Raw genomic sequence first — 25708 nt, forward strand, 5'->3', positions numbered from 1 at the left:
GTTGTCAAAGTGTTTTATTTGTATTGTAATCTGAGTGTGTGTATCTTTCTGTAAGTGTAAGGTGTTTAATGTTACGTAACAATGAATCTTATGGTGTCACTTGACACCCATAATACGTATATATGTATCAGCATGTTAATTAGGGTTAGCAAAGTAACCCATTACCGAAGATTGATTAAGTTAGTAATCTAAGACTAATTAGTTGGTAAACTAGAGTAATTATCCTAATTAGGGTTTAATGGAAAGTTTGCATTTTTAGGGTTTTAAAAAGGTTCAAATATTTCAAGCCAATTATATAGGTCCTAAAATGATCCTAGAGGCCAAATTTAATGTAACCCAAGTGCCCAAGGGGTATGGGTATGGATTGGGAACCTTTTCCGCCCTTCTAGACCCTTTTGTTGACTTTTATGACCCCTTAAATATCACATTTTCCCTTTAGTGCGAAAATTGAACATCTTCGTGAGGTTAGTCAAGTTTACACTTCTCCTAAAAAGTTGTCTTAATGGTAGGATCAAGTGGGAAGACCCTAGTAGGCTTAAGTCAAGTCTGAAGTTATTGTCATTTTAGGTAGGTGAGTTTAGAAGTCTATTTAGTGGTCATTTTGAGAGTTGAAGGTTGTTCACCCATTCTCTACATTTAGAGAAAGTTAAGCTTGGAATTGAGGAGGAAGAAGGATTAGCTCAACTCAAAACTTGCAATGTCCCCACTAATAGGGTTAGTTAGGGACAAGTAATGCCTACAAAATAAATATTAGAATCACAATAATAACAAAACTAACTCGATTACTCTACCCTCTAATTTAACCCCAATCTTAAGGACGTCTCCAAGTCCTAGCTCATAGTTACCTTGTCGTCTTCCCGAGAGTGCACCCCTTAAGATTCTTCTTGGACGAGCATCCTCTATCCAAGGCTACTCACATATGCATATGTTGACAACTTCAAAATATTCTAGTAGGTCGATTATCGGCCATGGCAAACTATGGAGATCTTAAATATCTCACATACTCCATGCCACAATATTGACACTCAGCCATGGTAGACAATGGAGATCTTAAATATCTCGCATGCTCCATGCTACGAGTAACATTGGTAACCATGGTATTAACCTCATAGGTTAACATAGTATTATCCACAAGTATGATTCACTAATATAAATAAATTCATAAATGTAATTAAACAAATATAATTCACAAACATACCTTTCTTACCTTCTTTTCCAAGAGTCGCACCCTTTCATAATACAAATCCTTTGAAAATTCACAACACTTCATAATTATAATCCTTTCGAAAAGTCGCGACACTTCATAACTAAAATCCTTTGGAAAAGTTCAAATACTTTGTAATCAAAATATTTTTGAAAAGTCAAAACTATTCATAATTATGACCCTTTCAAAAATTCACATCCTTTACCTCTTTAGAATGTCACTTCCTTATTTTCTTCATATTACTTTCCTCTTCCATTTTTCCTCTTTTAACTCCTCTCTTCTTCTCTTCCTTTTTTCTACTCTCTAAAATAAACTCTCCTCTCTTTTATATCTTAATTTTAAGGAGCCATGTCTATTTGTTAAACATCTCTCGACTTTTTATTAGATTTAGTGAATTTATATTATTCTATGATATATTATTTATTTACTTACTTATTTATGTTTATTTTATTTATTATTAAATTCTATTTAGAAAGTTAACATACTTTCTACAATAGTCTCTTGTATTTAATTTTATTTATTTCGTTACTAATTGAAATTTTATTATTTTTTAATCATTTAAAATATCATACTAAATATTATTTTATTAACAATATAGATTAAATAAATATTATTTTCTTATTTAATATTTTAGTATTAGTTTTAATATAACTTTAAATTATTTATTTAATAGCATTGTATTATCTAATAATTATTAAAATTCTATCTTAAAATGGGGATATGACAAAACTCCATTGTCATAACCTTTATGAAGATAGGATTCTTCATGGCCTTGTTCTTCATGCACGGTTCTTTGTTTGCTTATGTAAATCTCTTGCATGTGTGTATTTCATATTTGTATTGAAACATGTGAGGGATGGGTATTTGTGGGTCTATGTAGTGGTCATTTTGAGAATGGAAGGTTGTTCACCCATTCTCTATATTTAGAGAAAGTTAAGCTTGGAATTGAGGAAGAAGGATTAGCTCATCTCAAAACTCCATTGCCATAACCTTTGTGAAGGTAGGATTCTTCATGGCCTTGTTCTTCATGCATTGTTCTTTGTTTGCTTATGTAAATCTCTTGCATGCGTATATTTCATATTTGTGTTGAAACATGTGAGGGATGGGTATTTGCAGGTTTTCTATTTGCTTTCCTTTCATGTTTCCTTTTTGTTTTTGCTGGAAAAACTATTAAGGGTTTGTTGGCATTACTCATGGATAGGGCAAAAGTGGCCATATACGAGAGAAGGGCTTTAGTTGGACTCCAAGTTAGAGCAGAGTCTCTTCTCATGATGAGGAGAGAGAAAATAAGGTGTTATGAGCTCTTGCTGTCAAATATGAACTGATTTTGTTTTGGGAAATAAGGACAGAAAGAACAGAAGTTCATTGTGATTTGTTAGCCTCGAAAGAGGCATATGATTAGTGTTCGTGATTGACATCTCCTATCTAAGAAAATCCACCTCGTCCTTAGTCTTGGTTCAATATGGAACCTATTGTGCAAACCTTGGATGAGATTTGTTTGTTGAGTGTGTCAATGTGATTGTATCTATTTGTCACCCAGTTGATTTTGATTCTCCTAACCTCAGGGTGTGGCCTCACATTGAGGCCTTGGTTGGGAGGTGAGCTCTCAACGGTTATCCTTATGTAAATTTGCAGATTGCTTGAATAGTATCTTGAAATGGAGCAAAACTGGATTCAGAGTCTTCTTGGTGTTCTTGAGTCCATTGTTATGGAGACTTCTCCTCGGAAAATATGATCGTGATGTATAAAAATTGATAGTAGAAATGAGAACATGCTAAACAGATTTCATGGTAAATCCATTGAAAATATATTGGTATAGGATGAATGCAGAAATTGAGTTTCACAATTCATTTCTAACTTATATATGTAACGACAACAATATTGAATTTTCTTCCCTGATTCTTTCCCGATTGAGTCTTTGAATCAGGTTTTTAATAATTTAAAATATATATATATATATATTGGCTAGCCCATTGTTGATTAAAAAAAAAACAATTCATTTCTTCTGACACTCCTTGTACTTCTGAAAATTCATTCTAAATGCAAATGATCAATTGTAATATATAAAATGAAGTTATACGAAGTTGTTCAATTTGATTATGGTTATGTGTTAGAGGAAATTTGATTCCAATGAATGTTACTTTATATTGCATTATTAGTAACTATTTAAAAATACTCCTATTTTGAATGCAAAATATAACATCAAAAAAACTATTCCTATAATTCATCCAAGAAAATGAATTTACACTTAATATACCATGCCATGTTAAAATTTCTATGAGAAACCTAACACTTAGATGAGAAAAGAAACCTTAAAATTTTCATCTATTTTAGAACAAAATACTCTCTGGAAAATACATGGAGCAAAATTTAATCCATCCAAAGAAAAAGATAACAGGGAATATTCTTGAAAAGATGCTCCCTTTAACTCTTTTGAACTTCCAATTTAAAATTAGGAAAAGAAGAAATAATAAAATGAAAATAAATATAAATGCAAGCCTCCTTTTCTGATTTGTCCTCCTCACAAAAGTCCCTTCCTAATAAACTTTACCCTTAATTGCTCATCCCACTCACATTTCCCTCCCTCCAAAGGTAAGCGTAGGCCTGCACAATATGGAGCAAAGTCAACACAAAAATAAAAAAATAAAAAAACAAATAAAATCTACAGAGGGGAAACGAGTGTTGTGGCTGCATCGATAATGGAGAGAGAGGGGGGGATAGGTCAGCACGTGGTACCCACCCCCCATCTCATAACTCTTGTTGTCCAAAAATGGGCGCACACCTTGGTTGAGTGAGAAAATGCATTAAATTCTGCCTTTTTTCCCACCTCCATCCCTTTCTAGTGCTGTAATTTTAATAAATGCAGCCCACTTATTTTTGCAGCCACTTTGTACATGGCTTTTGTAAGTGGCTTTTAATGGTAGTCAAAGATAGGGAGTAGGATATGGATATGGATAGAAAAGGGTAGGTAGTTTGAAAAAGGTAATGTACTTGTGTTAAATTAATTTTTATTGTGTTTTAAATTATTTTTGTTAGTAAGAGGTAAAGGTAATTAGAAAGTAAATAGGACGGTAAAAAGATAAGAGATTTAGAGTATAGGTAGTGTAGATATTAGTTAATACATATTGTCAGTAGAAAATTTCTAATTGCTAGTAGATATTTAAATTAGATGTAGTCAAATTAGATAATGTGTGGATTAAATTAGTGAAGTAATTTTAAATTAGTTGTTAGTAATTTAAAATTAGATTAGTTGTTAATAAATTATTTGGTTGTAAGTAAAGTAATTTAGTTTGCATGTATGATTAATAAGTTAGTAAATTTAATAAGCTAGATTAGCTTGTTATAGTTTTACATCGCTTGTAAGTATAAATGAAAATTAGTTAGCATCCAGATTTAAAAAAATCGTAAAGATAAAATAAGATAGTCGTTGATTAGTAAATTGGTTTATTTAAATTGTAAAGAGATTTAGTTAGTATTTACTTGTTAGTAAATTAGTAAGTTAATGCATGTAGTTAATTTTATAAGTAGATTTGTTTTAATGGATAGTAAGTGTAATTATCTAGTTAGTAAACAAAGTGAATTAATTGACTTAGTGAACTAAGTTGGTAAGTGAGGGGTTAGTTAATTGTTAAATTATTTGGTTTTTCTTTGGGAGTGTAGGTTAGTAATTATTGATTATTTTAATTTAGCTTCTATCATTAATATATAAAGTTGTGTGTGTGTGTGTGTGTGTGTATCAGATAATATATATTATTTTATATTTATTAATTAAAGAAGATGTTGAGTAATATAAAGTATTCTATGATATATAAGATACTTTATGTTATTTAATATATATTATTTTACATATAATTTGAATTACATACAATATATGATTTTATATATTCCAACTTATTATAGTTATGCAGAAACGTTGTGAATTCATTATGTGTGTATCATATCACAATCATACTATCTAGATTAGTTAAAACATTAAACAATGAATCATTTTTAACTCGATACATTTATGGCTTATCAAACTTACTAAAGAATTTCTTCACAAATGACATGTGAATTATAGCGAAATGTTAAATTGAATTTGATGAAATGTTTAAACCTAGATATTAAAAATGAAAACCCCCAGCGTGCATTAGCCTCATCATCAAACTATCACCTAAATTGAAATGTGTTAACTGGAAACCTTTAACCTAAACACATTGTAACCTAGTCAGGCAACCTCGAAACTTGTAAACATTGTTTGATCGTTAACATAATTGTACCTCATTAAAAATTTGTGTGTTTACATCACAATCATACCTTCTTTTCTTTTTTAAAATTTCTGTTGTGTTTTTGCCCCGATATTTTGGGCATGACAAAACCTTTGTGATGTTATGGTTCGATGCATGTTCATTGATGTTTCAAAACCTCTATTTGAGCATGTGCAAAGAGAGTCATGGCAATGGCCATGGGATTTGACTTTATGTCTGTCAATTACATTTACTCGAAAGGATCTAAAGCCAATTCAATAGATCTATCTTTTGCATATAGCGCACTCCATAAGATGCCATCTCTGTGTGAGAAATTCTAGCAAACAACTTCATCTATGAACCTTTATACAACAAATTGGGGCATTTCTATAGCTCATCAGGGAGACATGGAAATCAGAGAGAGCTCTTAGTTTTCGCCAATTATTTCAAACTTGCCAATGACTTCATATGCAACCTCTCGTTATGTCAAGAAGACATTTCATCTCTCTATTTGATCATTTAAGTCTTATCAATGAAACTTTATGCAACCTCAATTCTAGCAAACAACTTCATCTATGAACCTTTATACAACAAATTGGGGCATTGCTATAGCTCATCAGGGAGACATGGAAATCAAAGAGAGCTCTTAGTTTTTGCCAATTATTTCAAACTTGCCAATGACTTCATATGCAACCTATCGTTATGTCAAGAAGACATTTCATCTCTCTATCTGATCATTTAAGTCTTATCAATGGAACTTTATGCAACCTCCTTTTGTTCCATCGAGAAGAAATTGCAATTCAAAGAGACTAGTCAACAATCTTATTGATGGCTGCTTCTCACGTCAAAATGCTTTCCTCCTTTAGTTATGGTTTTCAAATCATTGAATGATTTAAATCACTTCAAAGTCTTCACTCCCATGTACAAAGTGTTACCGCTACACTCTTTAGAGAGCATCCGAGGAGCCAATACATCTTCGATCATATCATTATTTAAATCAAAATGGTTTAATTGACATAATCCCTAGAATTAAAATTAAAATGAACTTAAGATATCAAGACGCTTGTCAAGTCCCTTATGGACCCAGCCTAAAAAAATTGTTTTGAAACAACCTTACATCTTCACTTAGCCTGATTATACCTTAAATGCATCTAGAGTCGAATTAAAAAATGTGGTCAATGAAACTTGATTCCTAATATCTCTATGTTCGCTCAAAAGAGGACCTGTGGCTTCCAAAACGGTTTCCAAAAACCAACCAAGCATTCACATGGAGCTTTGACAATGCACAGATAGACTCACTGCTGGTAGGAGTATTACATCTAACAAACAGATTGGCGCGGCACAATCTAGATTCCAATTTTTGATGGTCTAAGTTGCCTACTTCAATATTTCAGAAAACTGCACCAATTTTACTTATCTGAACCCTATTAACTTGATGCTCCAAAAAAATATCAAATCTTCAGCTGGGAAACTGTCACTGGACATGGGCGTTCATTAAGGTAATGTGAACAGATGTGCCAAGGGGATTAATGTGACTTTATTTCATGTGCCAAGTATTAAAGGTCAAAGTTGACCTTTCCGCAGATTTATGAGCAGACATCACCAAACTTTTATAAATTCCATTTGGTTTTGACTTCAAAAAATTATTATGACTGAATACTGAAACGTTACAATTGCATGCATCAGTACATTTTAATGACAGTCACAAGAAGCAATTCTCTTCACCAGACCCTGAGCTGATTTCACAATGCACATCTCCAAAGTAGGCAACCTGGCAAAGTTAATTATGTGCATTATGCAACCAACATAATATAATAATCTGCATTTGCTTTTAAGCCTGCAAAAATATCGAATAAATGGCTGGGACTCTGGAAACTTGCATCGACACTTATTGTGGTATAAACAACAGCAGGATCAAATTGTTTGGGTTAAAAGACATTTGGACGTGAAAAATCAATCTCAACAAAAGGCCACTTTAATAGATTTTGTGATGTGTTGGCAGTAATCTGAATAATTAGCAAATGGAATGGGTTAGGGAAAAAAAACTAAATAGGGTCATATGAATCTACAAATTGGCAGAGGTGCATACTGTAATAGAGACAATTTCGAGGAACAGACAATTTAACAAGGAATCTTTTATGCACTGATATATTGTTCTTCAAAAGTGACCACTTGTGTATATTAGTCAGTGTGATCACAATGATTCTCCTTGACGCACAAAAACTGACTGCATTAAATATTGATCCTGGGAGCTTGCAATTTAGCACATATGCTCTTTTCTGACACATTAAAGTTCCTCCAGAGCCATTTTCCATAATGATTACCTCACTTTGTAATATAGTCCTCCAAAAACGGGTCACGTGATAAAGGTATTTCATAGGTTATAATTACTCATTTTCATCAGTGAAGTCCCAACAAGAAGATATACCTGAAAAGCTGAACATTTCTTGCTACTTAAGGATTAAATATTTTTCAATGGTGGAAATGTTGAAATCAAAGCATACTTGATAAGGCCAAAGATGCAGAATCTCCTACTAATGAACTTTGCAGCCCCCAAATTGATAAAAATTGCCATAATTTGGTCATTTATTAATGTCATTTGAAAACATGTTTGCAACTTCATCCTACTTGTTGGGTAAGCCACTCAATATATGGGTATACACTCTTTAGTCTTGGAGATATGATATTCATAAAACACTATGAACACCCTTCTTCAAAAGGTAGCCTATTATCTAGCTCCAATATGATGTGCACCAAGAACTAGGAAAAAACTCGTTGTGATGAAAATAAGGCATAGGAAGGGTTAACAAAGTCCTTCAAAAAGGTAGATTACGGAGGTAAATTTGCTTCAAACACAATGGATTGCTTTAGTCAATCTTTGGGATCCAACATTCAACAAACTAGAGGTGGGGGCAGATAGAGCTATATCTATTATCAACTGAATCCAAGCCTATTGAATGGTGGGCATGCCTAGGCAAAGATATTGCTGGGTTGAGCATGTTTGCAAAGAGGAATTGACCTGTATACATCAAAGGAATAGGCTAATATCTCAATTAGAAGACAAGTTACTGATCTAGCATAGTACCACGAGACTTCACAGTCAACAGAATCCCAAGTGTTTACAGACTACAACTTTATAATGGGACGATACTCATGAAGGTGCCACACAAATCAATGCTGAAGCATAAGGAGGATTGATTAAGGTTCCATTGGGTGTGGCAATCCCTCATATTGGCAATGACTCAAACACAAAGTTTAATTTTGATTTAGGTGAAGATGAGGTACAGACATAGCACTAGTAGATCTAGTTGTCTATGTTTCGTCATTTGTGGTTTTTCATTTTGTTCTCTATGCACTTTGGTAATGAAAACTCAAATGATTAAATATTGAAATTTTGGTATTTCTTATGTAATCTTCTGATTCAATTCAACTTTAATGTTTCATAATATGGTTATATAAAGAATATGGTGAATGTGTTATCATAAATTTTTTCCACTTTTGTTAGCTGATATCCCATAGAAAAGTCCTCCCACCCCCTACCATCCAAAAAATGTGGCATTAGGGTGGTATGGATTGCTATCTCTCTCTTTGTCTCAACTTCCATCTCTATCTCTTTGTGCGCCTACAATGTGGCTCTCGCTATCTATCCTTGTGGCTATGGCTCTCCCATACCCTCAAGGTATGACTATGCCTTGAGCAATCCCTCTTTCTCTCTATCTATGGTCTATGATTTTGGCTCCATCCCTAGCTCTACCTTTGTTTGTGGTTATTTTTGGCTATTTCTATCTTTATCCTTGTCCTTGTTCCTCTTATTATAGCTACCTATATCCTTATGACCATACCCATCTGTATCATACCTAAATGTCTTGGAAACACCATGAATTATAGGATATTTCAAGGAAATATTTAGGTTAAAAAAGGTAAAGCTTCAAATATTCCAAAGTGCGAACATTGTATAATGAAGAAATAAGAAATTTTCATTAAGCCATAGTCACTAGCTCTCAGTTCAAGAAGAGAATTTCTAAGCATGATGTCAATATGGGTAAGAAAGACTTTCCTCCCAAGTGAATAGTTGCAAGAATCTACATTGCAAAAGATAAGAAAGGACAAGAGAATATTATAGAAGATCTAAGTCAATCAAAGAATTGAATTCCTCAAAACTATTCAAGTATCTATAGGTATATTGATTTGGAAAAGCCATTATAGATAGAATCATGCTAGAATTGGTGAGATAGACTATAGAGTTGTTGGAACTATCAATCACATTGACATGGAGACCAACGAATGGTGATGACTAATACTTAGCATCACAAGACTTTGAGTCCTGGCATTGATTAGCGACCGGTTGAAGAAGATGGAGAGGTTGCAAGTTAGTGCAACCATTGGTAGAAGCGTGTACTGGTTAAGGTGTGTACGGTGACTTAGTTGAAGTCACAACAGGTAAAACAAGCACAATGAATAATTAGTCGAGGATCAAGCATGAAGGGTCACCAATGATGTGACATGATGAAAGGATGGTCAGGAAGAGTGATATGATAGGTATCCAAGTCGAAGTGGCTGAAGGATGCAAGGACAAAAGTGGACCATGCAAGTTGATCATAACCAAAGGATAAGTGTAGTGCCTCTCCCATTTGACTTTTGTAAGTCGTCCTGATGGATGCAACCTTGCTGATCTTTTGTTGTGATGGATCATGATTGTGACCCTGAGTGGTCTACACCGTTGAGGTGTTTAGATTTATGTTTCTTTATCAGTTGCTTTGATTATGCTTTTGACTGATCTTTGAGATTATGATGTGATTTTTGGTTCACTGAGGTTTGTGCCAGTGGTTACCAAGATCGATGTGGTATCATGAGGTTGTTCCATGATTACCTTGAGATGTGTGCAAAGATTGCACTGTGTACTTTTTACCATGCTACACTGGACTAGGCTCCTATAGCAGTGGTTAGTCATGTTTATGACTGTGTTGGCTTATGTGTTTTAAATGCCTTTTTAATGCAGAGTAATCAATCATTATTAATGCGTAAGTAATTAAATGGATTGTTCGTGTGGGATTATTTGGTTGTGTTGCGGGCATTTACCTTGTTATATTTCTGATTAGAGAGATATTTGTTACTCATGTTATGTTTTACATTTGAGATGACCTGAGGGTCAAATGTTACTCTTTGATTCCAGTATCATAGATATTAGACTACTATGCTATTCAGTTAATCATATTGCATGATGATGTCATTTTGAGATGACAGTGTGTTTTATGATGTTATCTGGTTATCTGGTATTTGGACATACCTCTGATTTTGTTATGTGATGGATTTAATGCTATGGTTATTTACTTCATTCCTGCGTTGCTATGCCTTTTGCGAACGTGAGTGATGTAAATAGATTATTTTAATATAATTAAATAAATTCTTAAATTAGGCGATTTAATGCATTTATTGCTTCGGCTATGTTATTATATGCAATTGCACTTGATCGTGTGGTTTAGTGTGCAGGATTTATATCCCTGGCAGTGGCACATGGAGTTAGTGATTCAGCCTTTCATATTTAACCAATGTCGTCCTTGTATGGTCGACGTATCTTTTATTAAAATGTTTAATTTAAACCTTTCGGTGATTATTAAATCCGAACTCATTGCATTATGTGATTAGACCAGTAAGCGTGTTTGTGCATTTAGAGGTTCACATTGTCGTGAAAGTTGTTTAAGGAGATTTATGTGTTTTGGGTTTTCGGGCTTTTTAATTGTTTTATTTTAATTTCTGGCAGCTTTGTCATAGATGAATTCCTATTTATAGGAATAGCCTGTTTTCGTTTGGGTCGATTCGGGGTTTAACTAGATTGGCTGGTTAAATGCCCTAATCGATTATTCACCCGAAAAGTGAATAAGTATCCAAGGAGGAATTTAATTCCTCACTTCTCACTTTTGAATTGGAAAGTTGGAGAGTAAAACCCAAAATCCTCTTCATGAGGATTTACTATTTTGTTCGTTGTGGGAGCTACGGGCGTGGGATCGTCGCGAGGTTGGGCTCGTTGGATCCAGCTCGGGGAAACCTTGGATTGCCGCGATTTTCAGCTACTTCTACGGGATATTTATTTAATGATTCGGATTCCCGTTTTGCCCTTTTGGCTGTGAGGTAGGGCTTTCCTGTTTTATTGTTTCTGCTTATGTTTTTGGTAGCCGTTTGTTTGGAGGCTGAGAACTAGTGTTCCCCTCCGTTTCTGTATGCTAGTTCTACCCGGTTGGGCGGGTATGAACATTTCCCTGTTTTTTGGGATGAGAGTTTGGAATTTTGCACCGTTATGATGGCCGTTTTTGCATACGGTGTCCGATTTCATTTATTTTTGGATTTTTGGGGTTTTTGAACCCAAAGGCCAAATGGGTTTTAATTTTGAAGTTTTCCAAATTTTTGGAGTTTTTACCTCGTTTTGCGTGCCGCCCTATTTTCTCGAGTTTTCTTGGCACAATGTGGGTCGTGGACCTTGATGATCTGTTTGGATATCAGTCAGACCACTTTTGCACTTTTATGTTGCATTGGGATGCGCGTTGCATCCGTACTCCCGACATTGTGTTCGGTTGAGTGATTTTACACCTTTTATGGTTTCTTTTGGACCTTTGCTTTTGTTTCGTGAATTCTAGGATTCGTGTAGAATCCATACTCTCGAATTGAGGCCGGTTGAGTGAGTTCATGATGTTTGGTCTTGTTACATCATTGGGATTCGTGTAGAATCCATACTCTTGGATTGAGGCCGGTTGAGTGATTTCATGATGTATGATTTTATTGGCTTTGGGATTCGTGTAGAATCCATCCTTCCTATGTTGCTTTCAATTGGGTGTTTTCTTTGCATTGTGTTCTCATTCCTGTCCTTATGTATGATCTTCGTGATGGTGGTGCACCACACATGAGTACTTGCGCGTACATTTGTTGGGTGACTTGCGAGGCCCGATCTTTCGTCGATTTGCCGGAAGTTATGATCATTGGGGTTGGGATGGGAGTATGCATGCCCATGGGCACTTGTTGTAGGATGAGCATGGGTAGGGTAGGGTGGCATATGGAGGGGGCTTCTATCCTATAACCTGGTGACTACTTCCCGGTTGGCAGAGGAAGTTTTATATAAGTGATAATTAAATTAAAACTTTGGGTGGTAATAAATACAAGATAATTAAAATGTGTGGGTTGTGCGCCTTCTGTCGTGAAGAGTAGCTGCCCTAGGTTGTGCGCCTTCTGTTGAGAAGAGTAGCTGCCTATACTAGCTTGGGCTTGTTGATGCCAAGCGACTCTCCATGATGTTAGTCCCTACATAGTAGCCTATTGAGTGTCTGACTAGGACCTGTACTCCTTGCATTGTTTTAGGTTCTTGGTTGCAGCCATCATACTGTCTGGCGTGAGTGTTAGCCATGGATGTTGTGTCTTATGTGTGTTTGTGGTTGGATCATTATCTCCATCAGCACGGCGGGTGTGGACCTATGGGTGCCACGTGGTTGGGAGGCGTAGCTACCTTCACCACTGCTAGGGATCGGTGTACAGAGACGATCTTTGTCCTAGTGCGACCGTTGCTCGATGTCTTCACTTGGTACTTCGGGTTTCGGAGTATGCTTCCTTGTGATTTATGCTTTCATTGGGATGCTTATATATCATGTTTAGATGATGTTATTTTATTTGACGCATTCCCTTATTATGATGTTTAGCATATGATTAGATGCTGTGAATTGTTGTATTAACATATCTGTTGCTTATTGTTGTTTAGCATGTGATAGGTGATGTTATCTACTGTAGGATTATCTTATGCTTTTCTACTAGCATGTTAGATTTCCTTATGCTTATATTGTGCATGTTTTTAGTAGTGACGTCCCTATTACGACAGTACCGACGATCTGGTCGGTGGCTTGGGATGTTACGCACGAGGGATGGCTAGGACCCACGATGGTCTTATGATGCTATTGATGGTTGGGAGGAACCACGCACTTATTTGGTTGTTTAGTTCTGAAATGTATTTTTGTTCCTTGCAATGTTTATTTCAGTATGTGCTTTACTATTATGGTTTAGATGGATAGATGTTCCTCTTTCCTTTCTGTTGTTGCTCTTGAGTATTCATTCCTCGATTTGCGTAGATCCGGTACTCCCCGGTGTGGAGGTTTCCTTGTTTGTTTGGCTTTTTGTTTGCGTTTTGTGTCACACTGATTTGTTTCCTCGCGCGAAATTGTATTTTCCTCGCGCGAGACTGTTTCTTCCTCGTGCGAGAGAATACACTTCTCGCGCGAGAATGTAAATCTTCGCGCGACGCGTAGGGAATCCTCGCGCGAAGCTCAGTAGTCCTTGCGCAAAGTGAGCACTTTCTCGCGCGAAGTGGTGAAAGATCTTGCACGAAACTTGAAACCAGTTTTCTTTCTCGCACGAGAAACAGGGGCTATCTAGGCTTGTCGGATGAAAGTTCGGAAGTTGGTTTTGGACACCCTTATGGTTTTTACACCTTCCTGGTTCAAAACAAATTTCCTAGGGGTTTAAAATATATCGTTTAAGTATAAGTTGACGTATATTTAATTTACGTCAACTTATACTTACGATATATTTTAATATATGCGACAAATCGTTTGAGATAGGTTTCAAACCTCTCGGAGATAAGTTATGGATTCTAGGAAATTTCAGGGCTTCAGAATTCCAAACTTAGCCAATTTTCAGGGCTTCAGGATTTCAGGCTTAGCCAAATTTCGGGATTCTGCATTTTACCCCAGCTTGGTGTTTTGTTGATGAGTTGTCATTTCTTGTGCCCTCATCTTGTTGTGGTGGTTGTTGGCTTTTGTTTGGGTGTGTCAGTTGGGTAGTGGCGTTCGGAGATTCGTTGGTTGCCAGGATTGTGTTGAAGTCTTCCGTTGCGATCTTTGTGATCCCTGTATGATGATGTCTTGTGCATTCATACTTGTAAAAAAAAAATATCTTGGCTTGATTTGAATCCTTGTTTCCAAGGATCTCCGGGCGGGGCATTACAATAAGGATGGCCCCCTGTTGGAATCAAATCAAAACCTCTTGTAAGAACAATGATACATCCCGAAATGTCCATTCAAACTATTACAATTGACAAGTCCCCAACAAAGCAAAGGTGGAAATTGTGACCACAGGTGGAAAGGCATTAAATGCTAACCAACATGAGGAAACCCACAACCCAAGCCAACTCCATTACCTATGTGGACTTAATATTACATGATCTATTACGCTACTTCTTTGCTTGTCAACTAGAAATCTAAGTTCTATTATTTGGCTTGTAGGTAGTGTGTAACATTGAATAGGCTTCTTAGATTCAAGGGAGGCAGTTTAATTCGGTATTAGCTTCCATGATCTACATGCATGTGCACAAAACAATTTTGAATAAATCTCTAATTTGTTTTATCTTTTGTTACAATTACTTTCCATTATCATATGCACATAATAAGTCACTACTTAAGGGAACACAATAGTTATGTGTAGTTAGGAAACTATAACCAACTCACCGGAACTTTTGAAACTCCCCATAATGGTCGCATCTCCAAGTTTGATGTTTCCTGCACAATACCTCTTGGTAGTGGCTCACTGCCATAAGGGATCCGCCTTTGAGTTTGGTACTGCATCATTAAATTAACAAAAACTTCAACAAAACAGTTCCTACAGAAAAACATTGCTAAGATCACTAAACTGACTTGTATTGAGCTGAAGCAACCCATTGCATGTGTATAAATCTATATTTTTATGTTATTCCTCTTTATGAAAAAATTTAATAAAAAATGCACAAATAAATCTACAATGATAACTTGCATTCAAATTGCTTCCTGTAGGTAAAAACTGAGGTGCAGCCTAACCAAATTGCATACGTGGAATGCAAAGCAGCTATAAAAAGTGATAAAGAGAGTCGTTTCTTAAAGAAAACAAACAGACATCTCCATAATAAACACACTGCATAAAAATGCAAGCATAAGAGACATGTCAAACCTCGCAGCCCTTCTCTACAGTGCTATGTAAAGAATATGAGACACCCCATCTTGATGCTGTCTGCACAACACTTACATTTTCAAATTACATTTACTCTTGCAAAATACTTCGACATATTTAATATGAAAATCTAATTGTAAGTCCAAACAAAAGATTGAACAGTCCATGGAGATAAATTTCAACCCTTCAGAACTTAAGGATTTAAGCACATATTCACCATCATTCGTTACTTTCAATACTTATTGGTTTAAATATTGTAACAGAAAAAGGAACAGAAAACAAACATACCTCTGCATAATTCTCACTAATCACTACACTGCAAAGGAACAAAGCGAGCAGTGTTAAAAAAGCCAATGAGATAGCTTTGTTCCAATAAAATTTCTTCCTTGTCCCTTCACTTAGCAGCGAAGCATCACACTGTGAAAGCAGACAAAGACCAATGTTTTAAGGCCGCGTAACAAAAAAACAAGACTGGCACGCACTGGAATGTAAACTTATCAAATTAAAATTGTACGTGCCAATATTATATACAACCTTAGATACCAATACTTGCAGGAAATGTCTGGAGCCGGAAGCGGATACATACGGAAGTGTGGAACTGACGGAAGCCCTCTGGGTGCCACCCGGATGCCTCTCACAGGAACCTGGATGCGAGCAGATGCCTGTTTCAGGCATCTAGACGCATTCGGGTGCCTGTGAGTGGCATCCTAGTGGCACCCAGGAGCTTCTGTCAGCATCCACACAGGAAAAGTCAAGAAAAACGCAAATTTCACTTAAAACCATTTAAGACATGTTTATTAGCACATTTTATTAAAAAAAATTGTGCCAAACCCTTAAATGGCCCTAATAGAGGCCTTTCAACCATTTAATCTCCATTTTGTTTGCAGCTGGATTTACTGTTCTCATTTTGTTTGCATCTAGCACAAGTGGAACCTTTCTTGGTTCAAATGATATCAACCTTGCAGTGGATGGGATGAGGAGGATCCAGATGTTTTTGAGAATCCTTATGATTCTGATTAGCAAACAATGACATTGAATCATGACCTCTGTTTTTTATTCTGTAGTTTGGACATGGAGTCTAGAACATGAATATTTTTGCCTGTGAAGTTTTAATTTGAAGTTTGAACTACTTAATTGACAAGAAATATCTTGAATCTTGATCAATGGTGAAGTATCATATGTATTATGATACTATCAAATGATGTATGTTTGTACATTTTTTAGTTTCTCCAATTTCTTGAATTTATAAGTTTCTTAAATTCTTTGCAAATCTATATACACGTTTCCAAATGCATCCATACCCAAAAATTTAAAAAAACCTGCATCCCGTATGCGCTTCCGCTTCCGCATCCAAATCAGTAAACTTAGTGTACAAACAATACCCAAAATGTAACTATGACTAAAAGGAGTGTGTAGGCTATAACAATGTCAATTTACACAGAATGAAGTATGACTAAAAGGAGCATGTAGGCAAACACAGTGCCAATTTTGTAGAATTAATTAGTAAGAAAATGGTTTGTAACATGGGTTGTCCCAAAACTTTATCATCATTTACATAGTTTTACAAGTTTAATTCTTGTCACAAATTAACTAAAAAATATTCATAGTTGGCCATCAATTGGAACCATCAGATCAGAAAAGCTTTGTTCTATTCATAATCCAAAATGCAAACAATTCCCTAATTAAGATGATACATGAGAAATACAACGGGTGTTTTCGTATTTTAGAGTGGCATCGAAATTACTAAATTTAATCTTAATGATAGTAACCCTGACTACAATGAGTCTGCTATCCTGTGTCAGTATGTCATTCAAAAACGAAATATTTTACAATAATATATTTTGAGAATGGACATAGATCAGAACAAAATTTAGCAGTTTCTAATCCAAATAGGTAAGTTATCAACATCAAGCTTTTGTGTTAGTTCTTAGTTGATATTTACTGCTACCAGATTTTGCAACAGTTAGAGCTTTTGGAACATATTAAGGATCAAATAAAATCAAACTGGCTCCCTACATTTAAGAAAAACACGAGTGTGCTTCATCTTCTAAAAACATTTTAACCTAAGAACATGTAAAGTAACTTATGCTTTTGAATTTGATATTCAACATGAGAATTGCAAACCAAAAATTCAAAATGCCACAGAATCTTGGATTTATCATGCATGCTTTTGAATGTACTATTCTATTTGAAACCTCCTTCCGTTGGACCTTGGATTGGTGGTCATCATTGCACATGATAAAGATATGGACAGCTGCAGGCTGAGAACAAACTTCATGAGTTTCAGATAATTAAAGTAGAGCCGTGTAAACATACAAAATTAGAATTGACTGATGTAGGAAATGACCTTTTCTAGTTTTTCCATGCTGAACCAATCCATGGAGTTGTTAACAAAATTGTGACCTAGATCCAGCTCACAGAAGGTGGCCTTGGAACCTATTCCGATCAACAGGCAAGTGGGAAACAGCTATGCAACTCCAAAGGTGGCACAATTTGATTTCAGCAATTACTTTACAGCCAAAATAATCATCAATATGGTACCAAGGATGCTGCAAGATCTTCAATACCTTCAGAAATGCAATAGGCAATTAGAAGTCAAGGAAGTTGCCAGCAGTAGGCACTATCATGTCCCCTTTTTAGCGACATAACTTTAACAAGGGATTTGCCTATCATCGACTCTCGTAGGCAAATGATTATGGGAAGAGGATCATTTTTGCCTTCCGATAATTACAATTTTGCTCTCGAAGAATAATAATTTAGTAAGTGGGGCCTACTCGTTCTAATATTAAATTAAGGTTGTACTCTAACTTTATAAAGTTATTTATTTAATTTTATAAAGTTTAATAATGAAGTACATCATAAAAGATGATTCCGGAAAACTTCCAGAAACTTCTCAGCAAAGTGAATAAATAGAGGACATAAGGCTCCCATTTGGACAGGCAATTGTGTGGATTCGATTTCTATTACAATTGGAGCAATTTGTAGCCAGTGGTCTGCAAATTCCCATTAGGTCTTTGGGAACGAAAACTCCTTTGGATCTGCATAACTGAGGTGGTGAGATATCCTCCAAAGGGTTGCACATTGGAAATGGTTTTTCTGCCATTTCATGTTGAAATTATTTGCAATTTCGAATGACTAAAAAGGTGACATTTTAGAGTCTTGAGGGTTGGCGAATCTGGGCATTTGAGAACAACAAATTATCTTGCGGCTTAGAGTACTATTTCAAAGGACCGGCAGGAGGAGTTAGAGTTACATTTGCATTAGTCGGCAGCAGTTTCAGGCCTCATTTCCGTTTTTTCTCACTGTCCAATAGCGGAACGCTATCAACTAGCAGATGGAAGGACCAAGGGAATCTGATTTCGCAGACTCTAGTTCGCAAAGGATAAGGACTTCCTCCATAGTAGCGACGCGTGGTTAAGGGACAGCAATTCAGTTGCGAACCAATATTCATTTCCGGCTCGATGGTCATCATAATAACCCACCCCCGCGTCAGGTGATAACAGTATCGGCACGGGTCTGGGATAGATCGCGCAAGACCAGCAGCGGCAGTCAGGAACGTTGGCCATAGCAATTGCTGGAGTAATCAGAGGTCTTTCTGCAAACAAAATTCAAACATTTGTTTGAAAGGCAGCTTTTGGTAATTGCCGTAGAGGAATAAGGCATCCAGCCCAGACAATGAGAAGAAACCAGGTTCCATTATGTTAGGAACCTGTGTGTTCCTTCTGTTTATTTTGTTAGAGTAGTGTTGTTGGACGCATATGCTTTGTAAGTCGTCCCGTGAGTATATTTTATTATTATCCCACATGCATAGGTAGTATTACTTTTCTAGATCGTACTCAGTATATAAGAATAGGTTGAGGCCCTTGATGGGCACGGACGAATTTATTGTATTGAGCTTGCTCAAAGGAGGTTACCCCCTCGAAGTGGCCTGCGATCAGTAGATTCATTCTGAGTTCTGCTATCACTTTGTATTCTGTTATTTCGAGCATTCTCACGATATTGCTATAAGGAGGTTCATCACATCTGGTATCAGAGCACTCTCTTGGGCTCGCTGGGTGGAAATCACATCAAATTTTTTTTCTGTCGTGGCCTTCAGGTTCCTCTCACTTCTAATATCTCTTGTTATTGCAATAACTCTTTTCAGTTGTTCTGTCTGTGAGTGAATTTTTCTAAGTCGACTGTTCAAATAAAAAAAAAAAAAAAAAAAAAAGAGTAAAATTTTTTCTGTTTTTTAGTCGTAGCTTCCTTGTTTGCTTTCTGTTTCTGCTCATACTTCCGCAGAACGTCTGCAATATCATTTCGCATACTTCCTTCCTTGGCGACCCAACCCCAAATTTTACATATCAAAGCCCTAAATCCCTCATTTATCTAATTTTAGGGTTTGCCCTATCTTTTTCACCTCTCATCCAATCGCCACCAAACTGAGCCACAAGATTCAATTCCTCATTTTGCTCCCTTATCCCTCTTGGACTGTTCGCCTCATTTCGCCTCCCTACCCTTGAAACCCTCATTTTTCTGTTTCCCTTGTCCCCAGATAGTCTCCCACCCATTTCCTATCTGAGTTTTACCCAAATCCAAGTTTGCCGTAACTAAAAAAGTTTTTGTTTCTCATCTTCTACCCATTCCAAAAAAATAATAAAAAAAAAAAAAAAAAAACCTTGCTTTATGGTTGTTACGCGTACAGGAGCAAAAATCATGGAAGAAGAAATGGCATCCCTCAAAACCAAACTTCAAGATCTGGATGACAAAATTCTGGGTCTTAACTTTCAGCAATCAGCCATGAGCCGAAACCATTCAGGAGATACTGGGTCCTCTTCTGGCAATTTCCGTGGACCAAAGCTTGATTTTCCACGCTTCGATGGTTCTGATCCGACTGGATGGATCTATAGGGCAGAGCAGTATTTCAGCTTGCATAATACTTTGGATAACCACAAAGTCCCCCTTGCATCTTTTCATTTGGAACATGAAGCTCTTCAATGGTTCCGTTGGTACATCAAGGCTAATGTAGGCCCAACATGGAGAGAATTGTGCACCCTCATTTTGGAGCGCTTTGGCCCTAGTTCCTTTGATGATTTCACAGGAGCACTCACTAAACTGCGTCAAACAGGCACTGTAAGAGAATACCAGACAGAGTTTGAAAAATTAGCTAATCACACAGAGGGCTTGTCTGATGAATTCTTCCGTAGTTGTTTTGTCAGTGGTCTGAAGGATGCACTTCGCTCAGAAGTCAAAATATTTCGACCTACTACAATGATGGAAGCCCTTGGGTTGGCTAAGTTAGCGGAAGACAAGATTAGTGCTCTACAACGCTCCAGATCTAATTTTGTTCCATTCAGAAATACAGGTTCTCATAACCCTCCAGTCATACCAGCTCCCAGAACTACTCCGATCAAGCACTTGTCTGAAACAGAGATGCGAGTCAGGCGAGACAAAGGGCTTTGTTATAATTGTGATGAGAAATGGTCTCGGGGCCATAGATGTGTTCAGCAAAAGCTCTATCTCTTGAATGTGGATTCTCCACCGGAACTGGAAGAATATGTAGATGCTCAGGAAACAGTGGATGCTGAGGTTGAGCCTCACCAGCCTGAACCTCCTTCACCAGAAGCTCCACCAGAGATATCTGTCCATGCTTTGGCAGGAGTCACTACTCCACAAACCATGCGGGTCCAGGGTTTCTTCAAGAAGATCCCTCTTACTATACTCATTGATTCTGGTAGCACTCATAACTTCATTGATCCACGACTAGCCAAACAGGCTGATTGCTTTATCCATCCCTGCTCTAGCTTTGAAGTCATGATTGCCAATGGGGGCACTTTACCTTGTAAAGGGAAATGTCGCAATGTGCGTCTCTCTATTGGCGATTATAACATGCGCTCTGACATGTTTGCCTTACCCTTAGGTGGCTGTGATGTGGTTTTGGGTGCCCAATGGTTACGCACTCTTGGCCCCATTCTCTGGGATTTTGCTGAACTTTGGATGCAGTTTTCAGCCGAGGGGCACCAACACACTTTGAAAGGCTTACAACCAGGGTCTCTCAGCATCATCAGTTCACACCGTATGGAAAAACTTCTTAAGAAGAATTCACATGGTGTCATCGCTCAGCTCCATTCCATTCAGATGCAGCCATCAGCAGTCTCTAGCAATCCTGTCGATCTCCAACACATTTTGGACAAGTATTCTGGTGTATTTGCTGAACCTGTGGGATTACCTCCTTCTCGTCCAGAGGACCACCGTATTCAGCTCCTTCCTGGCAGTGTTCCGCCCAACATCAGGCCCTACCACTACCCATTTCATCAGAAGACCGAAATCGAGATACTTGTCCGTGACTTACTGAAGCAAGGTATTATTCGCCCTAGTACCAGTTCCTTTTCTTCTCCAGTTCTGCTTGTTCGCAAAAAAGATGGGTCATGGCGACTCTGCATTGATTTCCGAGCACTTAATCATCTCACTATAAAGGACAAGTTTCCCATTCCAGTTGTTGATGAACTTCTTGATGAACTTCATGGGGCTCATTTTTTCTCCAAGTTAGATCTTCGTTCTGGGTATCATCAAATTCGAGTTAATGAGGAGGATATACCTAAAACTGCCTTCCGCACACATGATGGTCACTATGAATTTTTAGTCATGCCCTTTGGCCTCACGAATGTTCCTTCAACATTTCAGGCAGTGATGAATAACATATTTCGACCATACCTCCGGAAATTCATTCTGGTCTTCTTTGATGATATCCTCATATATAGCAAAACTTGGGCTGAGCATCTCCATCATCTGGAGCTTGTCTTGCAACTTCTCTCTGATCATCAACTCTGTGCAAAACTATCTAAATGTGTGTTTGGCCAGGAGGAAGTGGAGTATCTCGGGCATATTGTTGCACACCATGGAGTGCGGGTGGATCCTACAAAAATAGATGCCATGAAAACTTGGCCGCATCCTAAAACTCTCAAGAGCCTTTGGGGTTTTTTGGGGTTGACTGGCTACTACCGCAAGTTTGTCAAAGATTACGGGAAAATTGCAGCACCATTGACAGCTCTGTTAAAAAAGGATGCCTTCTCCTGGACCCCTGTTGCTGAGACTACATTTGAACAACTGAAACAGGCTATGTGCAGTACACCTGTTCTCGCAATGCCAGATTTTTCCAAACCCTTCACTATTGAGAGTGATGCTTGCGGCAATGGATTGGGTGTTGTTCTCCTGCAAGATGACCATCCTATTGCGTTCACTAGCAAAGCCCTCTCTGGTAAGAATCTAGCCCTCTCTACTTATGAAAAAGAAATGATGGCTATTTTGCATGCTGTACAGAAGTGGCGGCCATACCTCTTAGGGAGTCATTTTTGCATCAGAACCGATCACCAAAGTCTGAAATACTTCCTGGAACAACGGGTATCCTCTCCTACACAACCGAAATGGGTCAGCAAACTCATGGGGTATGATTATGAGATCACCTACAAGAAGGGTAAGGAGAATATTGTGGCAGATGCTCTTTCTCGCACATTTGATAATCAAGCTTCCCTTTCCGCTATTTCTATGCCCATTCCCAATTGGTTAGCGTCTGTTCAGCAGGGCTATGGCAGTGACTCTTCTTTATCTCAAATCATTCACCAGCTAGCCAATAATCCTTCTGCTATACCACATTACTCTTGGGATGGTGCTTCTCTTCGATACAAGGGTCGGCTAGTGCTTCCTCAGAACCCAGCTCTACATCAGGCTATTTTTTATGAACTCCATGCTTCTCCTTCAGCAGGGCACTCAGGCTTCCTCAAAACTTATGAGCGAGCAAGGAGAAACTTCTTTTGGAAAGGGATGAAACAGACGATTCAACAGATGGTGGCTGAATGTGATACTTGCCAACGCCACAAGGGTGAAACGACCCTCCTTCCTGGCTTGCTCGAACCATTGCCCATCCCTACACGGATTTGGACTGATATTTCTATGGATTTCATTGAAGGGCTTCCTAAATCCGGTGGCAAGACAGTGATCTTGGTTGTGGTTGATCGTCTCTCGAAATATAGTCATTTTTGTGCCCTCAGCCATCCCTATACTGCCTCCTCTGTTGCACAAATCTTCATGGACCAGATATTTCGTCTTCATGGACTCCCTTCTTCCATTGTCTCTGATCGTGATGCAACTTTTACCAGTCATTTTTGGACTGAACTGTTTCAGAAAACTGGCACCAAACTGAAGATGAGTTCGGGCTATCACCCACAAACTGATGGTCAAACTGAAATTGTCAATAAATGCTTGGAAACTTATCTTCGTTGCTTCACTTCCGAACAGCAACATCAGTGGGCCAAGTGGCTCCCTTTAGCTGAATGGTGGTACAATACCTCTTACCACACTGCCTCTAAAATGACTCCATATGAAGCAGTCTATGGTCAGGCACCTCCAGTGCTCCTTCCCTACACTCCCAACAGCTCACCAGTCCAGGCAGTTGACATAGTTCTCCGCAGCAGGGATCAGATTCTTCGTACCTTACAGGATAATCTTCACATGGCCCGTAATCGGATGAAACAGCAAGCAGATCAACACCGTTCTGAGCGCTCATTTCAAATTGGGGATATGGTTTTTCTTCGTCTACAGCCATACAAACAATCCTCCCTAAAGCTGAAAGGGCGTCATAAGCTGGCCCCAAAATTTTATGGGCCTTATAAGGTTCTGCAGAAGATTGGTTCAGTTGCTTATAAACTGGAACTTCCTCCTTCTTCTCGCATTCATCCAGTCTTTCATGTTTCTTGTCTAAAGAAAGTTCTGGGTACCACTGTCAGAGCACAAACTACTCTCCCTGAAATGGATACGGAAGGATCCATTATCCTGGAGCCAGTGGCAATCATTGACCAGCGCACTCGCCAGCTTCGCTCTCGCTCCATCTCTGAGGTCTTGATTCAGTGGCATGGCATGCAACCAGAGGATGCTACCTGGGAACCCCTTCTTCAGATTCAACAACAATTTCCACACCTTAAGCTTTGAGGACAAAGCTTTTTTTCTAAGGGAGAGGGGATGTTAGGAACCTGTGTGTTCCTTCTGTTTATTTTGTTAGAGTAGTGTTGTTGGACGCATATGCTTTGTAAGTCGTCCCGTGAGTATATTTTATTATTATCCCACATGCATAGGTAGTATTACTTTTCTAGATCGTACTCAGTATATAAGAATAGGTTGAGGCCCTTGATGGGCACGGACGAATTTATTGTATTGAGCTTGCTCAAAGGAGGTTACCCCCTCGAAGTGGCCTGCGATCAGTAGATTCATTCTGAGTTCTGCTATCACTTTGTATTCTGTTATTTCGAGCATTCTCACGATATTGCTATAAGGAGGTTCATCACACATTATTGTGTATATTCTTGATTGGATTTCGATTGTTCATATCTGCTAATATCATAGCATTTGTATTATTTTCCTGATACTGCTATCAAATTCGACTTGGTCATTTGGATATTTCATGTAATGGAATTTTATGTCAATATGATAAGCGAAGTACCTCATTTATGAATTGTGAATTAAAAGGCATTATTAGAGCAGGTTATATCAACAATATCAAGCTTGATTGATAACTGTTTGACGAAATGTCTACCCCTTTGAAGCTTTAAGCCTTTAGGTGTTTTATAAAAAAGAAGCAATAACCTGACCGGGATATCTCAGGCACATCAGGAGGAGCTGCTAAAAGAACCACTTAATAAAGGGAACATTAAAGGCATGTCCTCCATCTGAATAAATAGGTAGCCAAAATCATTTTCTGCTAAGTTATTTCATGGAAAAACCAGCTAGAGTTTTAAGTAAATTACTACAGGCCATTTATTGAAGAATCTGAGAAGTAAGAGTGAAAGACAGAAAGTTCATGTTCATGAGATTTCCTGTCCTAATCTCTCGGCTTCCAATTGCTTCAATATGAATTCGTAACCTACTCCACCAACAGGCATGTGGGAATTGAATTTTGGAGGACCCTCAGGTGGGAGCACAGGATCCTCTGGTGCTGACTGCATTATCAGGAAGTCTAGGAGAAACCTACATGAATCTGCCTCCAGAAAAATTACAACCAGATAATGAGGCAGCAATGAAAGCACTCCTACTCAGCTTAAAATTGGTAAAGTCGTGTACCATAGATAATGTTGCAATATAAGAGGACTCCATGGTCATTGTCTTATCCCTTGGGAAAAGACATTCTGGAAAGTGGAAAGGTAATAATATTTTGCACGGAATGGAATAGTTTAGACAATATTTCTAACTTCGACATCAACCATTCCTATAAATAAGGAAACAAGGTTGCTCATATGCTCTGTATTGATCAACATGAATATATAAAAATTAACTGCAACACCAATTTCTGGCCGAC

At 37.6% G+C, this 25708-nt stretch overlaps 1 protein-coding gene across 2 annotated transcripts in view; it reads right to left on the bottom strand.

Moving 5' to 3' along the window:
- The window catches only part of LOC149534365 (uncharacterized), an 88147-nt gene that overhangs the window by 49294 nt on the left and 13145 nt on the right, over window positions 1-25708 (bottom strand). For both annotated transcript variants that reach the window (XM_089806911.1, XM_089806910.1), the window contains exons 3-5: window positions 15673-15801; window positions 15385-15444; window positions 14910-15020 (exon numbers count right to left, since the gene is read on the bottom strand). In XM_089806911.1, the coding sequence (XP_089663037.1) occupies window positions 14910-15020; window positions 15385-15444; window positions 15673-15801 (300 nt within the window). The remainder of the gene's footprint in view (window positions 1-14909; window positions 15021-15384; window positions 15445-15672; window positions 15802-25708) is intronic.

The sequence above is a fragment of the Cupressus sempervirens genome, chromosome 10 (assembly GCF_028749045.1).
Source record: "Cupressus sempervirens isolate cs-2001-9-10 chromosome 10, ASM2874904v1, whole genome shotgun sequence".
Taxonomy (NCBI): domain Eukaryota; kingdom Viridiplantae; phylum Streptophyta; class Pinopsida; order Cupressales; family Cupressaceae; genus Cupressus; species Cupressus sempervirens.